Raw genomic sequence first — 23,905 nt, 5'->3', positions numbered from 1 at the left:
ATTTTTGTTTTTATTTCTGTTACGCTATTAGGTGGGTCATAGAGGATCTTGCTGTGATTTATGTCAAAGAATATTCTGCCTATGTTTTCCTCTAAGAATTTAAGTCTCTGATCTTACGTTTAGGTCTTTAACCTATTTTGAGTTTATATTTGTGTATGGTGTTAGAAAGTGTTCAAATTTCATTCGTTTATATGAAATTGTCTAGGTTTCCAGCACCACTTATTGAAGAGACTGTGTTTTATCTGTTGTATATTCTTGCCTCCTTTGTCAAAAATAAGGTGCCCATAGGGGCATTGATTTTCCTCTGGGCTTTCTATCTTGTTCCGTTGGTCTGTATTCGGTTTTTGTGCTGGTACCATACTGTCTTGATGACTGTAGCTTTGTAGTATAGTCTGAAGTCAAGAAGGTTGATTCCTCCAGCTCCATTCTTCTTTCTCAAGAATGCTTTGGCTGTTTGGGGTCTTTTGTGTTTCCATATGAATCGTGAAATTTTTGTTCTAGTTCTGTGAAAAATGCCATTGGTAATTTGATAGAGATTGCATTGAATCTGTAGTTTGCTCTGGGTAGTATAGTCATTTTCACAATATTAATTCTTCTAGTCTAGGAACATGGTACATCTCTCCATCTGTTTATGTCATCTTTGATTTCTTTCATCAATGTCTTATAGTTTTCTGAATACAGCTCTTCTGTCTCCTTAGGTAGATTTATTCCTAGGTATTTTAATTTTTTTTATTGCAATGGTGAATGGAATTGATTCCTTAATTTCTCTTTCTGATCTGTCACTGTTAGTGTATAGGAGTGCAAGGGATTTCTGTGTATTGATTTGGTATCCCGTGACTTTACTAAATTCACTGATTAGCTCAAGTAATTTTCTCATTGTATCTTTCACATTTTGTTTATCTGTTCATGTGTCAATGGATTCTTGTATTGCTTCCCCCTTTTGACTATTGTAAATAATACTGGTATGAACATGGGTGCAAAAATACTTGAGTCCTTGCTTTTCACTTCTTGTTTTTGAGAGTATGCAGGTTAAAGTGTCTTTAGGTCAGTGGAGTAAAATTCTGAGATGCTTAAAAGAGAGATGAACTTGAACTTACAAGATTTTTCTTTTGATCACTTGGATGTGTGAGGGGCTGGTTAGTGGAATTCTGATTAAAGTTACGATTTTGGGTGGCAAATACAGGTATTGGTCCTAGATAGCTTGTTCCTCAACCTTCAACAAATGTTTTTTTAAGTGAAGTTTAGGAGGAACCAGTAGTTTCATAGATCTCAGCAGGGGTTCATGGACCATTCCTGGTATGTTTCTGTTAATGTAATTTATCTTCAATTAGCTATGTGACTTCGGATAACTTATTAAATCTTTCTGAATTTTAATTTGGTCATCTGTTAATTGGGACCATTATTAGCTCCTTCATGGGATACTCAGTAGGTTTCAGTGAAAGTGATGTACTTTAAGTGCTTTACATAATGCCTAGCATCATCTGCTGCTGCTGCTGCTGCTGCTAAGTCGCTTCAGTCGTGTCCGACTCTGTGCAGCCCCATAGATGGCAGCCCACCAGGCTCCCCTGTCCCTGGGATTCTCCAGGCAAGAAAACTGAAGTGGGTTGCCATTTCCTTCTCCAGTGCATGAAAGTGAAAAGTAAAAGTGAAGTCACTCAGTCGTGTCCAACTCTTAGCGACCCCATGGACTGCCTACCAGGCTCCTCTATCCGTGGGATTTTCCAGGCAAGAGTACTGGAGTGGGGTGCCGTTGCCTTCTTTGGCTTGGCATCTAGCATATACCTAATAGATGTTACCTCCCTTGCCATTTATGACTTTTGTGTTTCTCCCTTTGAAAAGAGATGACTGCAGTTTGGGGGAGATGATTTCTGTAGTTAGGTGTCTCTTTTTAAGCTGTCAAGTGGAGTGCAGTAGAAAAGAGGAAGATTTGAGATAACAGTTTTCCCTCTATATCCATGGGTTCTGCATCCACAGATTTAGCCAACCACAGATCGAAAATATTTGGAAAAAAAAGATTCCAGAAATTTCCAAAGAGCAGAACTTGAGTTTGCTCTATGCCAGCAGCTATTTACATGGCTTTTACATTGTATTAGGTATTGTAAGTAACCTAGAGTTGGTTTAAACTATATAGGAAGATGTGTGTGGGTAACTACCATTTTACTTAAAGGACTTGAGAATCTATGGAGTTGGGTGTTTGGGGGGGAAGTCCTGGAACCAATCCTACCCACCCCCCCACCCCCACAGTGGATACTGACGAACAACTGTACTTGATGTGAACTTCTGGCACAGTTAGTGATTTGTATTAGGTGTCATTCAGCAGAAAGATATGATCCATTTCTCTATGATACATGTATCTGGCATTGGTGTTTTGGGAGAGCCTACTCCTGGGGCTGCGAAGGATTGGGGCCAGTGAAAATTGTCTGTTAAGGTCTGGAGGGTCTAAGCCACCAAGCTTGTCCTCATCTGAAAAGATACTCTGCAGTAAACTGTGCCATTTTGTTTTGTGGGATGAGTAGCTATTGCTCACCTAATGGGCAAAACTGTTTACACAGTATTGGGTTTCTGTAACATAGGCCCTTTTTCTTTGGAAATCCCTCAGACTAATGATCATATTTTTGTTGAGGAAGATTTTATGTTAGTCTCTTCTCCCCTGCTTCCTTTTAAAACTATTATCTAAAAATTAGAAACGTGGTAACTAAAGTGTTAAATTAAAAAGAAAAAAAATATATCCTGCTCCACCGCTTATCTTCACAATGACTACAACATGTATCATGCTTGATACCAAACTCTTAACAGAGATATGACTAATTAACAATCTTATGTTTATACAACCAGTACCTTATCTTCTGTAGTCATCTTAACTCTTCCCTCTGTGTACTGTTACCTCTGTGACTGTCCTTGGAGCAGTTTGGCTGGTCACGTGCCCAGACGGCACCAAGTGTTAAACAAGTGGGTCACGGGTGGTTTTCTGAAAACGTGCGTGTGGAGAGTGGCGAGGCAGGACCCGGCCGGCATGAGCTCTGTGCTCCTTGTATGTTGGCACCGAGATCCCGAGTACCATTTCTCTTCCGTCCTTAACCTGCCCCTGGCCCACGGCTATTCTCTGCCCTACAGTTAAACCCTGTTCATAGCACTGTAATAGCTTATGAATAAACCTGGCTACTAATTGTTTATACTCAGGTTTTTTTGTTTGTTTGTTCCATTTCTGATTTTGCATAAAGAAAGGGGATCCTAGTTTCATTTGAGGAGAAGGAAATGGCAACCCACTCCAGTATTCTTGCCTAGAGAATCCTGTGGACAGAGGAACCTGGTGGGCTGCTGTCCATAGGCTTGCACAGAGGCGGAAGCGACTTTGCATGCGTGCATACATTGGAAAAGGAAATGGCAACCCACTCCAGTATTCTTGCCTGGAGAATCCCAGGGACAGAGGAGCCTGGTGGGCTGCCATCTATGGGGTCGCACAGAGTCGGACACGACTGAAGCGACTTCGCAGCAGCAGCAGCTCCATTTTGAAGTTCAGATCCAATCATGATCTATGTTCAGTACATAATTTTGAAGGAGACACCCAGAGTGAAGGGAATAGGAACAGTTTTAGTTGACATTTATTATTAGTAGTATTATTTTTTAAAGATCCTAGTGAGAAGACAGAAAGAGAAAGGGAGGTAGAGGTGTGGGAAAGATGAGATTTAAAGAAGAGAGATGAGGGACTTCTGTAGTCGTCCAGTGGTTAAGACTCTGAACTCCCAATGCAGGCGGCCCAGGTTCTATCCCTCGTCAGGGAACTAGATCCCACATACCGGAACTAAGAGTTTGCAGGCCACAACTAAGAAATCCCACATGCTGTAACTAAGAACTGGCATAGGCAAATAAATGTTTTTTAAAAAAACAATTAAAAATAAAGAGGAGAGATGAAAGCTGATATAGAGGGCCTGCTGAGGTGGTTTTTGCTGAGAAAAGCTACTAGGACTTTTTTAGTGTTGAGAATGAGTAGAAGAAAGGTAATAATGAGGTGTTAAGCAGCTGTGCTATAATAAGTAGCTGAGGACCAAGAAAAGAACAGCACCAAGTAGATGGAAATAACCTTGGAGCAGCCAATAGGTGGAGAAAGTTATAAACCAGAGTCTTCTAGGGAAGCATTGATAATAGTATAGTCAGCAAGTCTTAAGCAAACCATTTATACATAAGCTTCCTTCTGTCTTAACATTTGACTACATCTAGCTCAGATGGTAAAGAGTCTGCCTGCAGTGTGGGAGACCCGGGTTTGATTCTTGGGTTGGGAAGATCTCCTGGAGAAGGAAATGGCAAACCACTCCAATATTCTTGCCTGGAAAATCCCACAGATGGAGGAGCCTGGCAGTCTATAGCCCATGGGGTACCAAAGGGTCAGACACGACTGAGCGACTTCACTTTCACTTTTAGCACCTTTGTCTGTTGTTGTTGTTCAGTTGCTAAGCAGTGACTCCATGGACTCTTGCAACCCCATGGACTGCAGGCTTTTATCTTAATGGAATGAAAGAAGGAACACTAAACTGGAGACCAGGTTCTAGTCCCTGCTTGGTCACTAACTAGTTGGGATGGTGGTCGGGGGTTGTTTTTGAATCCAAAAATGAGGGAGTAGGATTAAATAACCTCTAAGGTCCTTTCTAGCTCTAAAAATTTAAAATCAACTGTGTTGAAGCCTCACAGACTTTGAACTCCCATCACATCGGGTCAGAGGATAGAAGACCATGTGTGTGTATATAGGACACTGAACAGTTGATAGAGTGCTAAGTCAGAGAGATGTTGAAGGAAAAAAAGTGTTATATTATGGGATATTTGGGGTATTCCTTCTTAAAGAGGAATCATGGTTCCTGATGTCAGAGGGAAGCCAGTTTAAAGGTTACTTTGTTCATTTTAGCTGCCTTTTAAATTCCCTCTAGAGAATGGTGACTTCCAGGTAAGAAAACCCTGGCTTTTTTCAGAAGGTAGGGGGTCTGACCTGAATTGTCAGGGATAGAATGCAGGTTTTCCTGATACAGACTCTCAGAGTATTGCAGTGCTGGACTCTCTTTCTCAACACTTTTTGACTCTGCTGGCATCGGTGACAGTTGGAACGCAGGCCACCTCTTGGCCTGTGCTAGAATTGCTCTCTTCCTCCCCTCATATTTATCACTTTGTCATCCCTGACTCTGAATCCCAGAGATCAAGGCTAGCTGTAGTCCAGCAGAGGAGCAATAAATCATTGTGCTCACTTCCTTTTCTCCAGGTTTTCTACCCCTTAATTACCACATAATCACTGCTGAGGCTGCATCTTTGTGCTGTGTGTGTCTGGGACAAAAGCCTTCGTTGATTGGATGTGTACAAAAGCAGCTTTGTTTCTATCTAGCCATTGTGTTTTGTAGAATGCCACATGTATTACCCATCCTTTTTTCTTGTCTCCTGTGAATTTATAGAGTCTTACCGCCAGAAGATTTATCCATTAACAGGGCTTGTCTAAGCTCCTGGGTTAGTGGGGGTGGAGTGGGCAGCCCCTACACATTAAGAAGAGAGATTTGGGCTGGGTTAGTCTTTTTCTTGGCCATGCTGCAGCTTGCAGGATCTTAGTTACCCAATCAGAGATTGAACCCAGGCCACGGCAGTGAAAGTGCCAAGTTCTAACCAATGGACTGCCGGGGAATCCCCATGGGTTAGTCGTTTTTATGTGGGTTTTAGCTAGTCCCCTTCATTCTCTGAGCTCCTGGTAGGAGCTTAGTAGATTGTATGATCCAGAATGGTCTCCCATGGAGCTTTTTTGGGTCCAGTCCAATAGAAGACTTGTTAACAGACAACATCAAAAGAGCCAGCTGCCTATCATTTGCCTTTCCATTGGGAAACGTTAGAGAACTTGAGTCAGGGTGAAGAGTTCGTAAATGAGGATGCCTGCCTCCTTCAACCCTAGCAAGGATTTTTTTTTTTTTTTTCTATTTGAAGGGAAGAGTCAGGCTTTAGAAACAGAATGTAGACAAGCTCTTATACTTTTCCTTGCCTGCTGTTTCTTTACTGTACCTGTGCTTTTAGAGGGTTGAGAGTGAGGGGTGTTATGTGGCAGGCACCAAGTGTCTGGAAAGACTTACTCCTACTCATCATTCCCTGCTATTTCAAATCTAAGCTCACATCTCTTTTCTAAGAGTAGTAAACTTCACACAAAGCTCAGATGCGAGAATGGACTTCTCTGCTGACAAAAAAGCAGGTATGGCCTTAGGAAAGGAGCGGTCAAGCCTTTTTTGTATGTGTGTATGTAGAAGTAGGACAGGTTGAGGGGGAGAAGACAAAAGGAACATCAAATACTTGTAGCCGCTGAACCCCTCCTTTATATTCCCCATCACACAGGGGAGATAGGTACAGTGGCAGTGGCTATGGTGGGCCCAGAAGCAGGACTGAGTTTATAGCCTTGGGTGAAAGAGTATAAGGCAACAGTTAAATTATTTTATGCTTAATGTTTATTGGCAAAAATGTCTTTAAAGCTGTACTGTTTAACTAGGGACTTAGCAGTCAGTCTCATGATTGAGATTGCTTAGGTTTTGGCGCTCTCTCCCCTCATTAAAGATTACAAGGCAAAAAGGGGACCTTTTCAGTAAATGTTGTCACAGTTAAGAGAGGACAGAGCATGTTGCACTCTCATTTGAATATTTAGAACAGTTAAGGGCTTTTTTTTTCCCCTTCATGAGCTCTTTTTTTCTCCAGAACTAAAGCAGTAGGTTCTACAGTATGTCTGTTGATCATTTAGATTCGAAAGATGTCCTTCTTAGCAGTAATGTTTGAAATAGATACGTAGCTAAAACTTGGTGACTTGGAACGCTAGCAGCCTGGGTGAGAAGGGACGCTCAATAAGCTGAGGAAATTTGATGGGAAATCAGCATATAGGTGTAAATTTGGAACACTGAAATGTCCATTTTATAGTCAAATTTCTGAGCTTAATTGCTATTTAAGAAGTAAAAAGTAGATTTTTTAAAACCTTCTATGGACAGATAAGCAGATATGTGCTTGAGAAGGTCAGTGCTTTCTTCAACTACACCTGCTCTGCCTGCCTTTAAAATTTTCCTAGTAGCTGTGATATACTCATTCTAGCCCTGTTTGGATTTCTTTAGATCTAGTCTACTTTCATTTAACTTTATTGGTTATGCTTTGATTATCTTATCAATGCCTTTTTTTTCCCTTCTTTTTAAAGCCTTGATAAATTTGCTGAAGTTCCTTATGTCAAATGAGACTGTACTTTTGGCAAAGCACAACATTTTTACGTTAGCTCTTATGGTGAGTAGCAAAAAAACACATTTATTTTTCTGAAGTTATACTCTAGGGCAGAAACGGGCTGGTTTGAGAAAGGAGCTGGTGTTCTAAGGATTAAACTATAGGGGGATACCAGGCCTTTATTTTCCCTTTGGATCAGAATCTCTCTGCTAGTGCTTCCACTTTCACCTGTGTCTTTGGAGAACCTGGGGCTCTTTCATGAAATAATGGTAAGACACACTGTTATATAATATTCCCACCACACAGATATAAGAGGTATAAATTAATTTCAAGGGGATCGATGATATGGAAAGGTAGAAAATAATTAGAAAGTGATTGAGTTTTCAGTAATTATTACTTTAATGTAATTTATTGAATGGTAAGTTTTATAGAAGTTAATTTTTAATAATGACTGTTTAATAACCAGAAAATTTAACTGCTCTTGAAAGACAATAAGAGCTGGCTACGTAGCACACTACTGATAATACCTTTCTGAGTCTTCATAGTATGATGTCTATATATGGGCTTTTGCTTCTTTTTTAGATTGTGAACCTATTTAATATGTTTATCACATATGGAGATACATTCCTGCCCACCCCCAGCAGTTACGATGAACTCTACTATGAGATTATTCGCATGCACCAGAGCTTTGACAACCTCTACTCTATGGGTAAGCTGTCTTCTTTTTATTTTTCTCTCCCCGTCAGCTGTGGTTTTTGGTCTATGAAAGGTAAAGACTGCAAAAGATTCTCCCCTAGTTGCTTGGTGCCCTTACTTGGCACAGAACTATAGTAGTCTCCTTTTCTCAGTTAATAAGATAGTATGTCTGGACTTCCTCGCCTTTAGGAACTCAGAATTCATCTCAGTAGAAAGCTGGTTAGCATCCCTGTAGCCCTTTCTTGATGTTTGTGAAAGAGAGAAAATAGGGAGGCTTGTAGATTTAGTGAATGCCAGTGAGATGGGTGTGAGAGTGGGTGGGAGTTGACAGCAGCAAATAGAAGAGCTTGGATCCCAAAGGAACATTGTGTGATTTGAGAAGGTACAAGGTTTTAAGGATTTTTAATGTACCTATGTATTTTTAGCATAACTTAGAAGAGGAAGTGGGCATTAGATAAAAATCTTTTTTGCAAAAACCTTTTGGTGATTGACTCACCAAAAATTTACTCTGCAGCCATGAGTATTCCTTATTTCTATAAGAGGTCATGTATCCCTGTAAGTTTGAGTGAAGAGTCTAATCAAACCTACGTAAGTTTAAAGGTCAAGAAAGATTTCTTTAGATTTCCCAGAAATAGTAAGCCACTTAATAAAGCTGTCTATTAAAAAGCTCCAACTTATTAGCTTTATTGGGATGTAATCGATATATAATAAACTGCATTCTTTCTTTTTTTTTTTTTTTTTGGCCATGCTGAGGTATTTGGGATCTTAGTTCCCTGACCAGGGATGGAACCCACACCCCCTGCAGTGGAAGCATGGAGTCTTAACCACTGCAGCCTCAGGGAAGTCCCAAACTGCACTTTTTTAAAGGATACAGTTTTTGATAAGTTTTGGCATGTGTCTATGTACATGAAGCTGTCATTAAATCAAGATATTGTACATACCCACCCCCTCCCCAGATTTCCTTGTGTCCTTTTATGTCACTTCTACCACCTCTGTCCCTTATCCCTAGGCAACCCCTGATCTGCTTTCTGTCACTATTGATTAGTTTACTTTATCCCTGTTGTTGGGACTGTTTATGACAAGTTCATCTTCTGCTTGGGACTCCTGTATGTATCATGAGTAAAGTAGAGGGGATTTGGAATACCTGGAGAAAGAGTAGAAGCAAAGAGTGGAAAGAAGGATTGCCTAGGAGGAAATTTTTTTTTTCTATTTCCCTGCTTTCTCATTCTCAGTGTAATAGCTTTAGCATCATGTCAGCTCCCCTCAGAATAAGAGGTTCCCATTGTCATATCAAGTCACACGTCTTTTTTTTTTTTATTTGGAGCTAGGAAGTCTTCCATGAGAGCCCTCTAGCAAATTTCCCATTGGCAGAATGTTCTCAGTGTACCCTGGTGTGGTTTGCATCTACCCGGCTTTTACTAGTGTTCTTGTTTTCAAGAATATAGAATTTTCTAAGGGTGAAGAGCTGCCCCAGAGGCTTTAGTACCCATTAATGGATGAATAAAGAGGTCTTTCAGTGAGGAAAGGAAGGAGAGTTGGAGTGGGGGAGGTGTTTTATAGATGTCTGATTTACCTGCGCAGTTGAGCTGTGTACACAGTCAAATGAGATCAACGTTTGCAGCTACAGCAACAAGAGAAGAAAGGATATCTGGGAATGCTCAGATGTACTAAGAAAGTACAAAGAGGAAAGTGAATATTTACTTAATGAAACACAACAAATAGTAGAAGGTGGCATGTTTCAGTACTCCATTTTGTGTAAAGTATGATGAAACTTCAGGTAGAAAAAAATGTATTTTTTAGTCAGGTTTTTTGAAGTATAATTTACATATATGGTATAATTCACCGTTTTTAATGTATTGTTCTGAATTTCAGCATATGCATATAGAAGTATAATCACAGAAAATCAAGATTTAGAAGAGTTTTACCATCTCAAAAACTTCTCTCTTTGTACTCCTGTGAGATCAACTCCTCCACCCACTCCTGTGAGATCAGCTCCAAGCCATTTTCTAGCAACCACTGATCTATTCCTTGTCCCCATGATTTTGCCTTTTCTAAAATAGTATATAGATGACATCATACCATTTTTTGAGTCTGGCTTCTTATACGTAGTAATATGTTTGAAGTTATCCATGTTGATGCATGTATCAGTAGTTTGTTCCTTTTTATTATGGGGTAATATTGCATTATGGGAATATGCCAGTTTAGCTTATTCACTTATCAGTGGAAGGACATTTAGAAAGTTTCCAGTTTTTTAGGGATTGTAAATAAAACCTCTGTAAACATTTTTGTACACAGCTATATGTGAACACAGGTTTTCTTTTTACTTGGTACCTTCCTGAACATATGGAGCATATTTACAGTAGCTGTTTTAATGTCCTTTCCCACTAACTCCATCATCTCTCTTCATGTCTAGGTCTGTTTTATTGACTGATTTTTCTCCTGCTTATGGGTTATGTTTTTCTGGCTTCTTTGGGTTTTTAAAATTAATTAATTAGGCTGCATTGGATCTTAGTTGTGGCACATAGGGTCTTCATTGCATCATGTGGGATCTTTGGTTGCAGCACATGGACTCTCTAGTGGGATCTTAGTTCTCTGACCTGGGATTGAACCCGTGTCCCCTGCACTGCAAGGTGGATTCTTTTTTTTTTTTTTGAAAAATTTTTATTGAAACAGTTGATTTACAATGTTGTATCAGTTTCAGGTATAGAGCAAAGTGATTTGTGTGTGTGTGTGTGTATACATATGTGTATTCTTTTTTAGATTCTTTTCCACTATAGGTTATTATAAAATATTGTGTATAGTTCTGCAAGGTGTTTTCTTAACCACTGGACCACCAGGGAAGACCCTTTTCTACTTCTTGAATGCTGGTAATTTTTAAATTGGATTTTGAACATTGTGATGTTAATGTTGTAAGGTTTGATTTTATTATGTTCCTTTATATAATATTAGACTTTGTTCTGGAATGCAGTTATGTTGTGTGGAATCAGTTTCATCCTTTTAGGATTTGCTTTTAAGGGTTATTAAGTTGGGTTAGGAGAAGGCAATGGCACCCTACTCCAGTACTCTTGCCTGGAAAATCCCATGGACAGAGGAGCCTGGTGGGCTGCAGTCCATGGGGTCGCTAAGAGTCAGTCACGACTGAGCGACTTCACTTTCATTTTTCACTTTCATGCACTGGAGAAGGAAATGGCAGCCCACTCCAGTGTTCTTGCCTGGAGAATCCCAGGGACGGGGGAGCCTGGTGGGCTGCCATCTATGGGGTCGCACAGAGTCGGACACGACTGAAGCGACTTAGCAGCAGTAGCAGCAAGTTGGGTTAAGAGCAACTTTTATTATAGGCTAATTTGGCCAGATCACTAATGCAGTACCCATCTGAAGATTCTTCCTGATAATTCATATATTAGTAGGTTTTTCTACTCTTGCTGGTGGAAATGCAAATTATTTTGTTTGTAGAGCCTTCCATGAGCTCTACAGTTTCTTCTCTTTTCCAGTGGTTCTTTACCCCCAGGCTTGAGTAGTTTTCCCTTTCTTACATGTAGATCAGTGCTCAGCAGAAGATGTAAGAGGACCCCTCTACAAACTTATAGAATACCCTGTTAAACTCCCTCCTCTACAGTACTCTACCCCACAAATTCTAGGTTCTTTGGCCTGTCCAGTTGCTGATCTCTGTGTCTTTGATTTGGCAAGTTTCTGGATTCTGTTTAAGTTCCTCCTCTTTGCCCTGTAGATTGGAAACTTTTTCACACAGTAAGCTGGGATAATTCTTGGGCTCGCCTTGTTTGTTTTCCATCTTCAAGGATCACAGTTCTGTATACCCATTGTCCAATGTCTGAAAGTTGTTGTTTCTTATATTTTGTTCAGTTTTTTCTTGTTTATGGTAGACGGGTTGATTATATCTTGTTACCTCATCATGGCTAGCAGAGGGAGACTCTTGATAAAGACACACATTTAATATTCCTATGGCAATTAAGCTACTTGCAGTGATATCCACTGACAAGGAAGGACCTCGACACAAGCTACCCTGAACCATAAATGATACCATATTTTGAACTGTTTTTTTTCCTTTTAGAAAAAGTTAATTACCAGTACTAAAGAAAAAACAAGGTGCAAATTTTTTTTATTTAATACAATCTCTCCTTTCTAGTATGACCACTATTTTTATACGGGCTTCCCAGGTGGTGCTAGTGGTAAAGAAACCCCCTGTTAACGCAAGAGATGTAAAGGATGTGGATTTGATCCCTGGGTTGAGAAAATCCCCTGGAGGAGGGCACGGCAACCTGTTCAAGTATTCTTGCCTGGAGAATCCCATGGACAGAGAAGCTTGGTGGGCTATGGTCCACAGGGGTCGCAAAGAGTCAGACACAACTGAAGTGACTTAGCATGCATGGACGCATTAGTCTACTTTATGCGTAGTTTTACATAATTGTGATCATGTTACTTAGCATGCATGGACGCATTAGTCTACTTTATGCGTAGTTTTACATAATTGTGATCATGTTATCTTACTTCTTTTTTTTAACTATTATAGAACATTTTTGTATTTTTTTTTTTTTTTGGTAGTTTTCTTAAGTTTCTTTCTCTCTTCCCCCCCCTCTCTGTTTTTCCATAGTGCGGGTACAGTTTATTGAACCATTCTTTCCTTTCATGAAAATTATGGTTGTTTCCAGTTTTTGCTATTACTTAAGTCTCTTTTTTAAATGGCTGCATGGTATGCTGTTTTTGTGTATCATACTTTGTACTACCTAAATGATAACCTTAGCTTGAGGCGTTTGGGCATTTCGAGATAATTTTGTGTTTAAATTTGGGAACTTAGAAAAGAATGTAAAAGCCAATGACTTGGAAAGCTTGTTTCCCTTGGAAATGCAGTGATGAGGACATCTGGGTGCCTGTTCACTAAGGAACAGAAGTGACAAGATGTTAACAGAGAAATAATCCATGAACAGAGTTGAATACCTCTCTGAGGTAAGGGGAGTAAAATTCAGCTCAATTCCACAAATACTAGATCCTCACCATCAGAGAATTTATGATTTAGTGGAGGGTCTAGTGGAAAACGGATATATCTAAACAGTTTTTGCAACTGAGTTGAAAAAAATATGCCTGACCTGCTTGAAACAGTTTTGTTCATTCATGAATAAATTTGTGCATACACTTAATGAAACCCTCAGTTGAGACTGAAAAGCTCTAACTTGAAACTGAGTTCCCCTGCACTAAATCTTGTAAATTAGGAAAGCAGCACTCTGATAATGTTTTATTAAGGCTTCCATCTTCTCTTTCGTAAAATTGGATGAATTTATAAAAATGAAATATTGCTGAAATAGATGCAGAGCAGCCAGATGAGTTTTCTTTCCCTATAACAGCTATATGCCCTCCCTCTAGGACAGCGGCTGCTACTACTACTCTTGCTAGAGGAATACTGGTCAGGAGTTGGTAGTGATGGTACCTAAGCAGATTGGTTACACGCTTTTTAATGTTAGGCTCTGATTAACTTAACTAACTAACTTTCTCCTCTGTGAAAGTCTTAAGTATATTCCTGCATTTGTTTGAAAGACAGTCTATTTAATGAATAAGAGCTAATACTAATACTTATGTAACAATTACTGTGTGCCAGGTACTGATCTAAGGTTTTATATATATATAACTTACTTGATTTTCATAATAATCCTTTCATGTAAGTATTGCTGTTTTTCTCTAGTAAGTGGCAAAGGCTAGACTTGGACACCAACAGTTGGCTTCAGAGTTCACACTCTTAACCACTCAGTGTATCAAGTACAGGCTGTAGGACCATTCCCTCCAGGTTTAAATTCTAGCCCCATTACTTACAGTTCTGTGAATGAACTTGATTGATTAATTGTTTGTCTCCTCTGAGTCTCATATGTGTGCTGTATTGTATATATTCTTTGTCTAGTTTCTGGCACATAGTAGACTCTCTACATGTTTAGTTCATATTCGTTATTCACTCATTAAAAATATATACTTAGAGTGCCCACTGTATGCTTGTTCTTTCAAGGAACGCTTGTGCTGGTTTGTCTCTCTTCTGAAAGAGTATAGGTACTGTAATGTGTGGCCCTGAAGCTCATAGCTGGTAGAGAATATGCATGTGTTTGTGCTAAATTGCTTCAGTCATGTCTGACTCTTTGTGACCCTGTGGGCCATAGCCCACCTGGCTCCTCTGTTCATGGGATTCTCCAGGCAAGAATATTGGAGTGGGTTCCAGAGTATCTTCCCAATCCAGGGATCAAACCCAAGTCTCTTACGTCTCCTGCATTGGCAGGCGGGTTCTATACAACTAGCACCACCTGGGAACTATATTTCCATCATCCCTTCTGTGAGTAAGGGTGTAAGACTTTGGTCAGAGAAGGGAAGAATATTCCAGTTGATTCATGTTGCAGGTCACACAGTTAAGTCAAGGGAGCTAAAGTAGATTACTGTTTGATTGAAACATGACCATCCTCTGTCTGACAAGATTATTTATCCTATTTGACCCAGTTTAGACCTGTAGGAAAAAGATATACTGTATGTGGAACAGGTAGGGACACTAACTCAGCTGGCCGATTCCACTAAATCGGCTCAGCTGTTAGGGAAATGATTAATGTGGCAATCAGGTTACCCTCACATCACCACTCCAGTGTAGATTTTAACTGAATGCAAAAACTAAGTATGGAAACATTTTAGTGGGGAGTGGAGAGAGGGAAACCCAAGGCAGAGGAGTAGAATATTTTGATAGAAAGTGAAAGAAAGGAAAAAAATTGCGGGAAAGATAGTTGAGAATAAGCCCTTATATTTTTTCTCTACATTAGAATGTCTTAAATAGAAGATTGGCACACACTCCATTTGGTTTTTCCAATAGTGATATTCTGCATTGTGTCTTCACTCCTCATATTTGTTTTATACCAGTGGTCTGACACATCTTTGTTCTTTCCTTTTTTACAGTCCTGAGGCTTTCTACCAATGCAGGCCAGTGGAAAGAAGCAGCTAGCAAGGTGACTCACGCGTTGGTTAATATCAGGTAAGAAGTGAGGGTTTATCTCTTTCAGAGTTCTGTGGTTAATCCTGAGGTTTATTGTACCTTTCTAAGTGAAATGTGAACATCACTACTATTTTAAGCCCTGATGTCTGTAGGAGTGGAAGAAATTTTCGTATTTGATCAAGAAAAGCAGGAATGCATGTGACTTTCATTTTGTCATATTGAAATAGCTCACAGAATTTGCTCGTTTATGAATTTTCTTATCAGGAGATAGTTGGAAACCCTTTTCAGGCCTCTTTGTTGCCAAAGTAGTTTCTGTGTATAGGCCATCTGAAAGCTTTTCTCTGGAAATTTTTTTCTGCCTTTCTGCATGAGTTGAATGAATGACTCATGGGATCTGGAACTTTTGACGTTTTGCTTTACATGGCTATATCTATTTGTGGTAAACAGAGCCAAATGGAGCTCATGGGGCTAAGTCATTTTAGGTTCCTTATGAAACAGCATGGCAATTACAGAGTGCTATATGTATTGGATAAAATTGAGTCAGACATGGAGTTGGTTTAGGGTCTTGAGAAAATAGCACACACTCACAGGAGAGAGCTGTTTGTAAATGGAGAGAATGTGCTTTCAGTGTCTTGAAACCTAAAGCTGACTTGTGTTACATTCCTCGCTCCCTTTGTGCCTATCATTTTTTATTTTCTCAGCAGTTATTATATTGCTCTTGCAAACAATTGAAAAATTAACATTGAGTAGAAGAGGCAAACCCAACAGATGGGGAAACTTGATTTAGCTCCAGATGTAAGTTTTGCCAGACATTCCCAGTAATAGTAATGCACATTTACAACTTGGTATAGATTCTAATTTGTGACAGAGCTGAGATTCAATATTTATTTCTATATCTTTCTTTTCTTCCCACCCCTTTCTTTTAAGATAAAATGTCCTGTCCCTGCAGTGACTCACTAGTGTTTGACAAGTCTGGGAACAAAAGAAAAAGTGTGAAATGTGTGTTTTGGGAGGGCGGGGGTGAGGGAGCAGGTAGGTGAGATGTGCTAACAAGATTGCATTGAGGGTATTGAAGGTTGATTTGCCTTACCTGACCCCCAGAGACATTTTGCAGCAAACATGGTTTTATAAATCTCACACCTTCATGTATATTTGCATCTAGCAAATAAGCCAAATACTGTAGTAAATCCTTATGATAAATGTGACTTTGTGTAGGAATCAGGAATTACAAACTGCCTTCTCCTAAAGAGTCCTTTGTGACTGAAGGACAGTATGACAAATGTGGGTGTTTGAAAGAAACACCAGATTCTGGACTACAGAATGAAGTGCATATGGGTATAATTTATGTTGTGTTTATTCATGTATTTACTTAGGGTTTTCAGACAGTGCCTTTTCATCTGGGGCTTGTTTCCTTGATCACAGTCTTTTATGCTTCCTTTATCTTCTGCATTGTTGCTTTTCCTTTCAGTGGCTTCTGGTTTGGCTGCTGTCCTTATTCTTCCCAGGGACCATCAAACAGCTGACTTAAAACTATTGACCTGTCCTTTTTCTGAATACACCAGAAAGGACTGGCCTGGGCTTAGAGCAGATGCCTATAACCATGACATGGTTCTCTTTGTAAGTCAGGCCTATACCTTCATTTTCATTCCTCAAACTTCTTGATGAACTTGCTGCAGACAGTAATTATATCATCTTCACTGTTGCTAATGAATTAGACTTGGAATATATGTAGAAAATATCAAAGATCCAGTCAGTTTTTTCAAGAGATTACTGGAAAGATGTTTTAGAATATCACTTATTACACTAACACCAGATCAGGGGAATATATTGGTGATGCTAAGCCTGCAGAAGTTTACTTTTTTCCTTTTTAAAATTTATTTTCATTTAGAAAGTGCGAAACTAGGTACTGCTCTTTCAAAAATTGCTGTCTTCTTCAGTCATCAAACCCTATAGAGTATACTTTTTAACTAATGAGGAAACTTAAGTCTTGAAGATATTTGAATTGCAAAAAGTCTCACAATTCTTGTGTGTCAAATCTGAGGATTAATCATAGTTCTTCTAATTCCAAATCCAGGGCTCTTTCTTTTATATTGTAACTCCTCCTTCTTTAGTGTTACTATGGAGGTAAGCAGAAAACTCAGTATGATGTATTGAAAGGAGCTTGAGCATGGGAATTTGAGTTACAAAAACTGGGTTTTTAATTTTTGTCTCTACCACTTAATATGTGACCTTGAGCAACTTATCTTTGGACCTCTTCCTACTATCTATAAAATGGAGGTCATGAGGATATCAGTTGTTTTATAGAGAAGCAGTTGTCAGACTTATGTATGTTATAGTACTTAGAAAACTATAAAATACTGGTCATTTCATTTAGCATAATATCTTTACAGTTCATCGCCAATGTAGCACTTGTCAGAATTTCCTTCCTTTTTAGGCTGAGTAATATTCCAAGTATATAGGTGCCACGTTTTATTTATCCATCATCCATTGATGAGATCCCAAGTGAATTGCTTCCACCTTTTGGTTGTTGTGTTTTTGGCTATTTGTACATGGGTGTACAAATATCTGTTCAGTTCCTGCTTTTGCTTCTTTTGCAACTATACCCAGAAGTAGAATTGGTGGATTGTGTAGTAAGCCTATGTTTAATGGATAGATGCGAAGAGCTGACTCACTGGAAAAGACCCTGATGCTGGGAAAGGTTAAGGGCAGGAGGAGAAGGGGGCAACAGAGGACGAGATGGTTGAATGGCATCATCAACTCAACAGACATGAGTTTGAGCAAACTCTGAGAGTTGATGATGGACAAGGAAGGCTGGCATGCTGCAGTCCATGGGGTCACAAAGAGTTGGAAATGACTGAGCATCTGAACAATAACCATATTTAATGGGGCTTCCCAGGTGGCGCTAGTGGTAAAGAATCCGAATGCCAATGCAGGAGACACAAGAGATGCTGGTTGAATCCTTTGGTCTGGAAGATCCCCTAGGGTAGGAAGTGGCAAGCACTGCAGTATTCTTGCCTGGAAAATTCCATGGATGGAAGAGCCTGGTGGGCTAGAGTCCATGTGGCACCCAGAGTCAGATACAATTGAGCAACTGAGCACACCTCAGTTCAGTTGCTCAGTCATGTCTGACTCTTTGCGACACCATGGACTGCAGCACGCTAGGCTTTCCTGTCCATCACCAACTCCTGGAGCTTATTCAAACTCATGTCCATCGAGTCAGTGATGGCATCCAACCATCTCATACTCTGTCGTCCCCTTCTCCTCCTGCCTTCAGTGTTTCCCAGCATCAGGGTCTTTTCTAATCAGTCAGTTCTTTGCATCAGGTGGACAAAGTATTGGAACTTGAGCTTCAGCATCAGTCTTTCTAGTGAATATTCAGGACTGATTTCCTTTAGGATTGACTGGTTTGATCTTGTTGCAGTCCAAGGGACTCTCAAGAGTCTTATCCAACACCACAGTGCAAAAGCATCAATTCTTTGGCTGTCAGCTTTCTTTATGGTCCAACTTTCACATCCATACATGACTACTGGAAAAACCATAGCTTTGATTCGATGGACTTATGTTGGCAAAGTAATGTCTCTGCTTTTTAATATGCTGTTTAGGTTGGTCATAGCTTTTTCCCCAAAGAGCAGGCATCTTTTAATTTCATGGCTGCAGTCACCATCTGCAGTGATTTTGGAGCCCAAGAAAATAAAGTCTGTCATTGTTTCCATCATTTCCCCATCTATTTGCCATGAAATGATGGGACCGGATGTCATGATCTCAGTGTTTTGAATGTTGAGTTTTAAGCCAGCTTTTTCTTTCTCCTCTTTCACATTCATGAAGAGGTTCTTCAGTTACTCTTCACTTTCTGCCATAAGGGTGCTGTCATCTGTGTATCTGAGGTTATTGGTATTGTTCCCAACAATCTTGGTTCCAGCTTGTGCTTCATCCAGCCCAACATTTCACCTGATGTACTCTGCATATAAGTTTAATAAGCAGGGGAACAATATACATCCTTGATGTACTCCTTTCCCAATTTGGAACCAGTCCATTGTTCCATGTCCAGTTCTGACTGTTTCTTCATGACATGCATACAGATTTCTCAGGAGGCAGGTAAAGTGAAAGTGAAAGTCATGTTCAACTCTTTGCCACCCCATGGACTATACAGTCCAGGATTCAAATTCTCCAGGCCATAATACTGGAGTGGGTAACCTTTCCCTTTTCCAGGGGATCTTCCCAACCCAGGGATCAAACCCAGGTCTCCCACATTGCAGGCAGATTCTTTACCAGCTGAGCCACAAGGGAAGCCCAAGAACACTGGAGTGGGTAGTCTATCCCTTCTCCAGTGGATCTTCCCAACCCAGGAATCGAACTAGGGTCTCCTGCATTGCAGGCAGATTCTTTACCAACTGAGCTATCAGGGAAGTCCTAGGTAAAGTGGACTGATATTCCCATCTCTTTAAGAATTTTTCACAGTTTGTTGTGATCCACACAGTCCAAGGCTTTGGCATAGTCAATAAAGCAGAAGTAGATGTTTTTCTAGAACTCTCTTGCTTTTCTTATGATCCAATGGATGTTGGCAGTTTGATCTCTGGTTCCTCTGCCTTTTCTAAAACCAGCTTGAACATCTCAAAAGTTTTCGCTTCACCTACTGTTGAAGCCTTGCTTGGAGAATTTTCAGCATTACTTTGCTAGCATGTGAGATGAGTGCAATTGTGCAGTAGTTTGAACATTCTTTGGCATTGCCTTTCTTTGGGGTTGGAATGAAAACTGCCCTTTTCCAGTCCTGTGGCCACTGCTGAGTTTTCCAAATTTGCTAGCATATTGAGTATAGTACTTTCACAGCATCATCTTTTAGGATTTGAGATAGCTCAGCTGAATTCCATCACCTCCATTAGCCTTGTTTGTAGTGATGCTCCCCAAGGCCCATTTGACTTCGCACTTCAGGATGTCTGGCTCTAGGTGAGTGATCACACCATGGTGGTTATCTAGGTCATGATCTTTTTTGTATAATTCTTCTGTGTATTCTTGCCACCTCTTCTTAATATCTTCTGCTTCTGTTATGTCCATACCGTTTCTGTCCTTTATTGTGCCCATCTTTGCATGAAATTTTACCTTGGTAGCTCTGATTTTCTCAAAGAGATCTCTAGTCTTTCCCATTCTGTTTTTTCCCTGTATTTCTTTGCATTGATCACTGAGGAAGGCTTTCTTATCTCTCCTTGATATTCTTGGGAACTCTGCATTCAAATGGGTATATCTTTCCTTTTCTCCTTTGCCTTTAGCTTCTCTTCTTTTCTCAGCTATTTGTAAGGCCTCATCAGACAACCATTTTGCCTTTTTGCATTTCTTTTTTTTCAGGATGTTCTTTTTCTTGGGGATGGTCTTGCAGGTCATCATAGAACCGTTCAACTTCTGCAGCACTACTGGTTGGGGCATAGACTTGGATTACTGTGCTATTGAATGGTTTGCCTTGGAAAGAAACAGAGATCATTCTGTCATTTTTTTTTTTTTTTCATTCTGTCATTTTTGAGAATGCACCCAAGTATTGTATTTTGGATTTTTTTGTTGACTATGATGGCTACTCCATTTCTTCTAAGAGATTCTTGCCCACAGTAGTAGGTATAAAGGTCATCTGAATTTAATTCGCCCATTCCAGTCCATTTTAGTTCACTGATTCCTAAAATGTCAATGTTCACTCTTGCCATCTCCTGTTTGACTACTTCCAATGTACCTTGATTTATGGACCTAACATTCCAGGTTCCTATGCAATATTGTTTTTTACAGCATCGGACTTTACTTCCATCATCAGTCACAGTCACAACTGGGCATTGTTTTGCTTTGGCTCAGCCTCTTCATTCTTTCTGAAGTTATTTCTCCACTCTTCTTCAGTAGCATATTGGACACCCACTGACCCGGGGAGTTCATCTTTCAGTGTCATACCTTTTTGCTTTTTCATACTGTTCATGGCGTTCTCAAGGCAAGAATACTGAAGTGGTTTGCCATTCCCTTCTCTAGTGAACCATGTTTTGTCAGAACTCTCCACTATGACCTGTCCTTGGGTGGCATTACATAGCATAGTTCATAGTTTCATTGAGTTAAGACAAGGCTGTGGTCCATGTGATCAGTTTGGTTAGTTTTCTGTGATTGTGGTTTTCATTCTTTCGGCCTTCTGATGGATAAGGATAAGAGGCTTACGGAAGCTTCCAGATGAGAGCGACTGACTGTTGGGGAAATTGGGTCTTGTTCTGATGGGTGGGACCATGCTCTGTAAATCTTTCATCCAATTTTCTGTTGATTAGTGGGGCTGTGTTCCCTTCCAGTTGTTTGGCCTGAGGCCAAACTATGGTAGGGGTAATGAAGGTAATGGCACCTCCTTCAAAAGGACTTGTGTATGCACTGTTGTATTCAGTGCCCCGACCCTGCAGCAGGTCACTGTCGACCCATGCCTCCGCCAGAGACTCTTGGACACTGACAGTCACCTATGGCTCAGTCTCTTGTGAGGACACCGTTCCTTTCTCTTGGCTCCTGGTGTGCACAAGGTTTTGTTTGTACCCTCCAAGAGCCTGTTTACCCAGTCCTGTGAAAGTTTTGTAATCAAATCCCACTGACCTCCAAAGTCAAATTCCCTGGGGGTTCTCAATCTCTTTGCTGGATCCCCAGGTTGGAAAATCTGTTGTGGGTCCTGTAACTTTCTTAACAGTGCGAGAATTTCTTTGGTATAATTGTTCTGCAGTCTGCTCGGCAGCTCTGTGGTGGAACTAATTGCGACCTCCTCCAAAAGGGCTTATGCCACACGCTGCATGACCCAGGTCTGCTGCAGCCAGAGCCCCTGTCCCCGCAGCAGGCCACTTCAGACCCATGCCTTCGCAGGAGACACTCAAACACTCAAAGGCAGGTCTGGCTCAGTCTCTGTGCGGTATCTGGGTCCTGGTGCGCACAAGGTTTTGTTTGAGCCCTCTGAGTGCCTCTGGTGGGTGTGGAGCACACCTATGTTTAGTATTTTGAGGAATTGCCATGCTGTTTTCCGGGTTAGCATTTTGAGCACTTAGAATGTTTCCTATGTGTGTCTTCATTTATCCCTTTTATATATGTTAATATGTTACCCTTAAAAGATGTTTTGCTTTTCTTTGTGGGTAGGCTTTGATGCTTTGAATAACAATGGTCCAAGGAGTATTCTTTTCTCTGAGGGCAAAAATGTGGTATGCCTAAGAAGTTTGCATTCCCACTATTGTTGTGTTCAGTCGCTCAGTCCTGTCTGACTCTTTGTGATCCCATGGGCTGCAGCATGCTAGGTTTCCCTGTCCTTCACTGTCTCCCAGAATTTGTTCAGACTCAGGTCCATTGAGTCAGTGACACTATCCAACCATTTCATCCTCTGTCGTCCCCTTCTCCTCTTGCCCTCAATCTTTTCCAGCATCAGGGTCTTTTATAGTGAGTCAGCTTTTCACATCAGGTGGCCAAAGTATTGGAGCTTCAGTTTCAGCATCAGTCCTTTGCTGTACAATATTGTTCTTTACAGCATCAGACTTTACTTTCATCACCAGACACAATCACAACTGTGCATCATTTTTGCTTTGGCCCAGCCTCTTAATTCTTTATGGAGCTATTTCTCCACTCTTCCCCAGTAGCATACTGGACATCTTCTGACCTGGTGAGCTCCTCTTCCGGTGTCATATCTTTTTGTCTTTTTATACTGTTCATGGGGTTCTTGAGGCAAGAATACTGGAGTGGTTCGTCATTCCCTCCTCCAGTGGACATGTTAGAACTCTCTTTTATGACCTGTCCATCTTGGGAGACCCTGCACAGCATGGCTCATCGCTTCATTGAGTTACGCAGGCCCCTTTGCCACTACAAGGTTGTGATCCAGCCAGTGGTAATGAGTGCTGCCTTCTGTTCCTTAGCTTTGCTCCTTAAGAGCCTTGTGTTGTACATCTGTGACACTCTTAACTTCTGGTGGTTTAGAAAACAAGAGACAGTCAGAAAATTGGACCTGTGGGTTTCCCTGGGATACTACGGGACATTTAACTTCTGGCCCAAGTTGAGTATCAAAGATAGAGTTTATAAAGGCTTCAATAAAATGGTGATGGTATATGACATTTACCTCTGTTGTTTGTAAAGGTTATTTGTGCTGATCCAACACGTGGAAAGGATCTTTTTTAAATTTGGCTGCACCTCAAGGCATGCAGAACTTCCACAACCAGTGATTGAAGCCACTAGACCACTGGGGAAGCCCCTGAAAAGGATTCTAAGGCAGAGTGAACAAACTTAGCCACCTCTTCTCTAGTATGTTCTTTGATAATCATGGGAAGGGATTAGGTTGCATGTGAAATTTTCAGACACCTAACAGCTGGAAGAGCCTCCGAGACTGGTTTGCCAGTTGATGACAGCTACAAGTTATGTCTTTGGAACCTTCTGGAATGTACTGCATGTAAATGGCAACCCTAACAGTATCTCACTAGCAAATGAAAAGCTGCAGGAAGACTGCAGACCTTTTTTTGGGGGGGAGTTTAGATTGTGACTGAAAATTAAAAATACTTCCGCTTGCTTGGAGGCCTAAATTTGCTCAAGTGTCAGTCTGTTTGCTTTTCACTTGTCTTTCGTGGCTTAGTCATGCTAGTTCTTTAATTGTCAAAGTTATTTGTGTTTAAACAATTTGTCTCTCTCTTCCTGTTTAATCCTTCAGAGAGATTCTTAAAATGCAGCTGCTTAGAAACTGCTATTTTTATTGAAACACCTGATGTCATTAATATACAGGGCCCTATGTTTGTTCCTTCCCCTCTAGGGATGTTCCATTGCTTTGCCACAAGGAAAATAAAATAGTATGGCTCCACCTTTAAAATTCCATTTGATATAATTGTTACTTTAGCTGCCTTCACAGATCTACTGATCCACAAAGGAAAAGTACTCTGAGGGACTATGTGCAAGGCTAGAAGGAAAACATTTGAAACTTTTGCTTGGACACTTCTATGCTAAGTATTTCCTGCCACTACTGAGCAGGCTACCCCAGTGAGGCCTTGTACTTTAGGGAAGACGTCTGCTGACTTTTAACCTAAT

At 40.5% G+C, this 23,905-nt stretch overlaps 1 protein-coding gene across 2 annotated transcripts in view; it reads left to right on the top strand.

Moving 5' to 3' along the window:
- Positions 1 to 23,905, top strand: part of ARMH3 (armadillo like helical domain containing 3) — a 168,421-nt gene that overhangs the window by 67,854 nt on the left and 76,662 nt on the right. For both annotated transcript variants that reach the window (XR_009696137.1, XM_061162445.1), the window contains exons 21-23: positions 7,187 to 7,269; positions 7,789 to 7,915; positions 14,833 to 14,908. Coding sequence is in view for 1 of the 2 variants with exons in the window: in XM_061162445.1 (XP_061018428.1) it covers positions 7,187 to 7,269; positions 7,789 to 7,915; positions 14,833 to 14,908 (286 nt within the window). In the remaining variant the exon portion in view is untranslated. The remainder of the gene's footprint in view (positions 1 to 7,186; positions 7,270 to 7,788; positions 7,916 to 14,832; positions 14,909 to 23,905) is intronic.

The sequence above is a fragment of the Dama dama genome, chromosome 15 (assembly GCF_033118175.1).
Source record: "Dama dama isolate Ldn47 chromosome 15, ASM3311817v1, whole genome shotgun sequence".
Lineage (NCBI taxonomy): Eukaryota > Metazoa > Chordata > Mammalia > Artiodactyla > Cervidae > Dama > Dama dama.
Note: the sequence above shows the minus strand (reverse complement) of the source record. Positions and strands in the feature narration are given on the sequence as shown.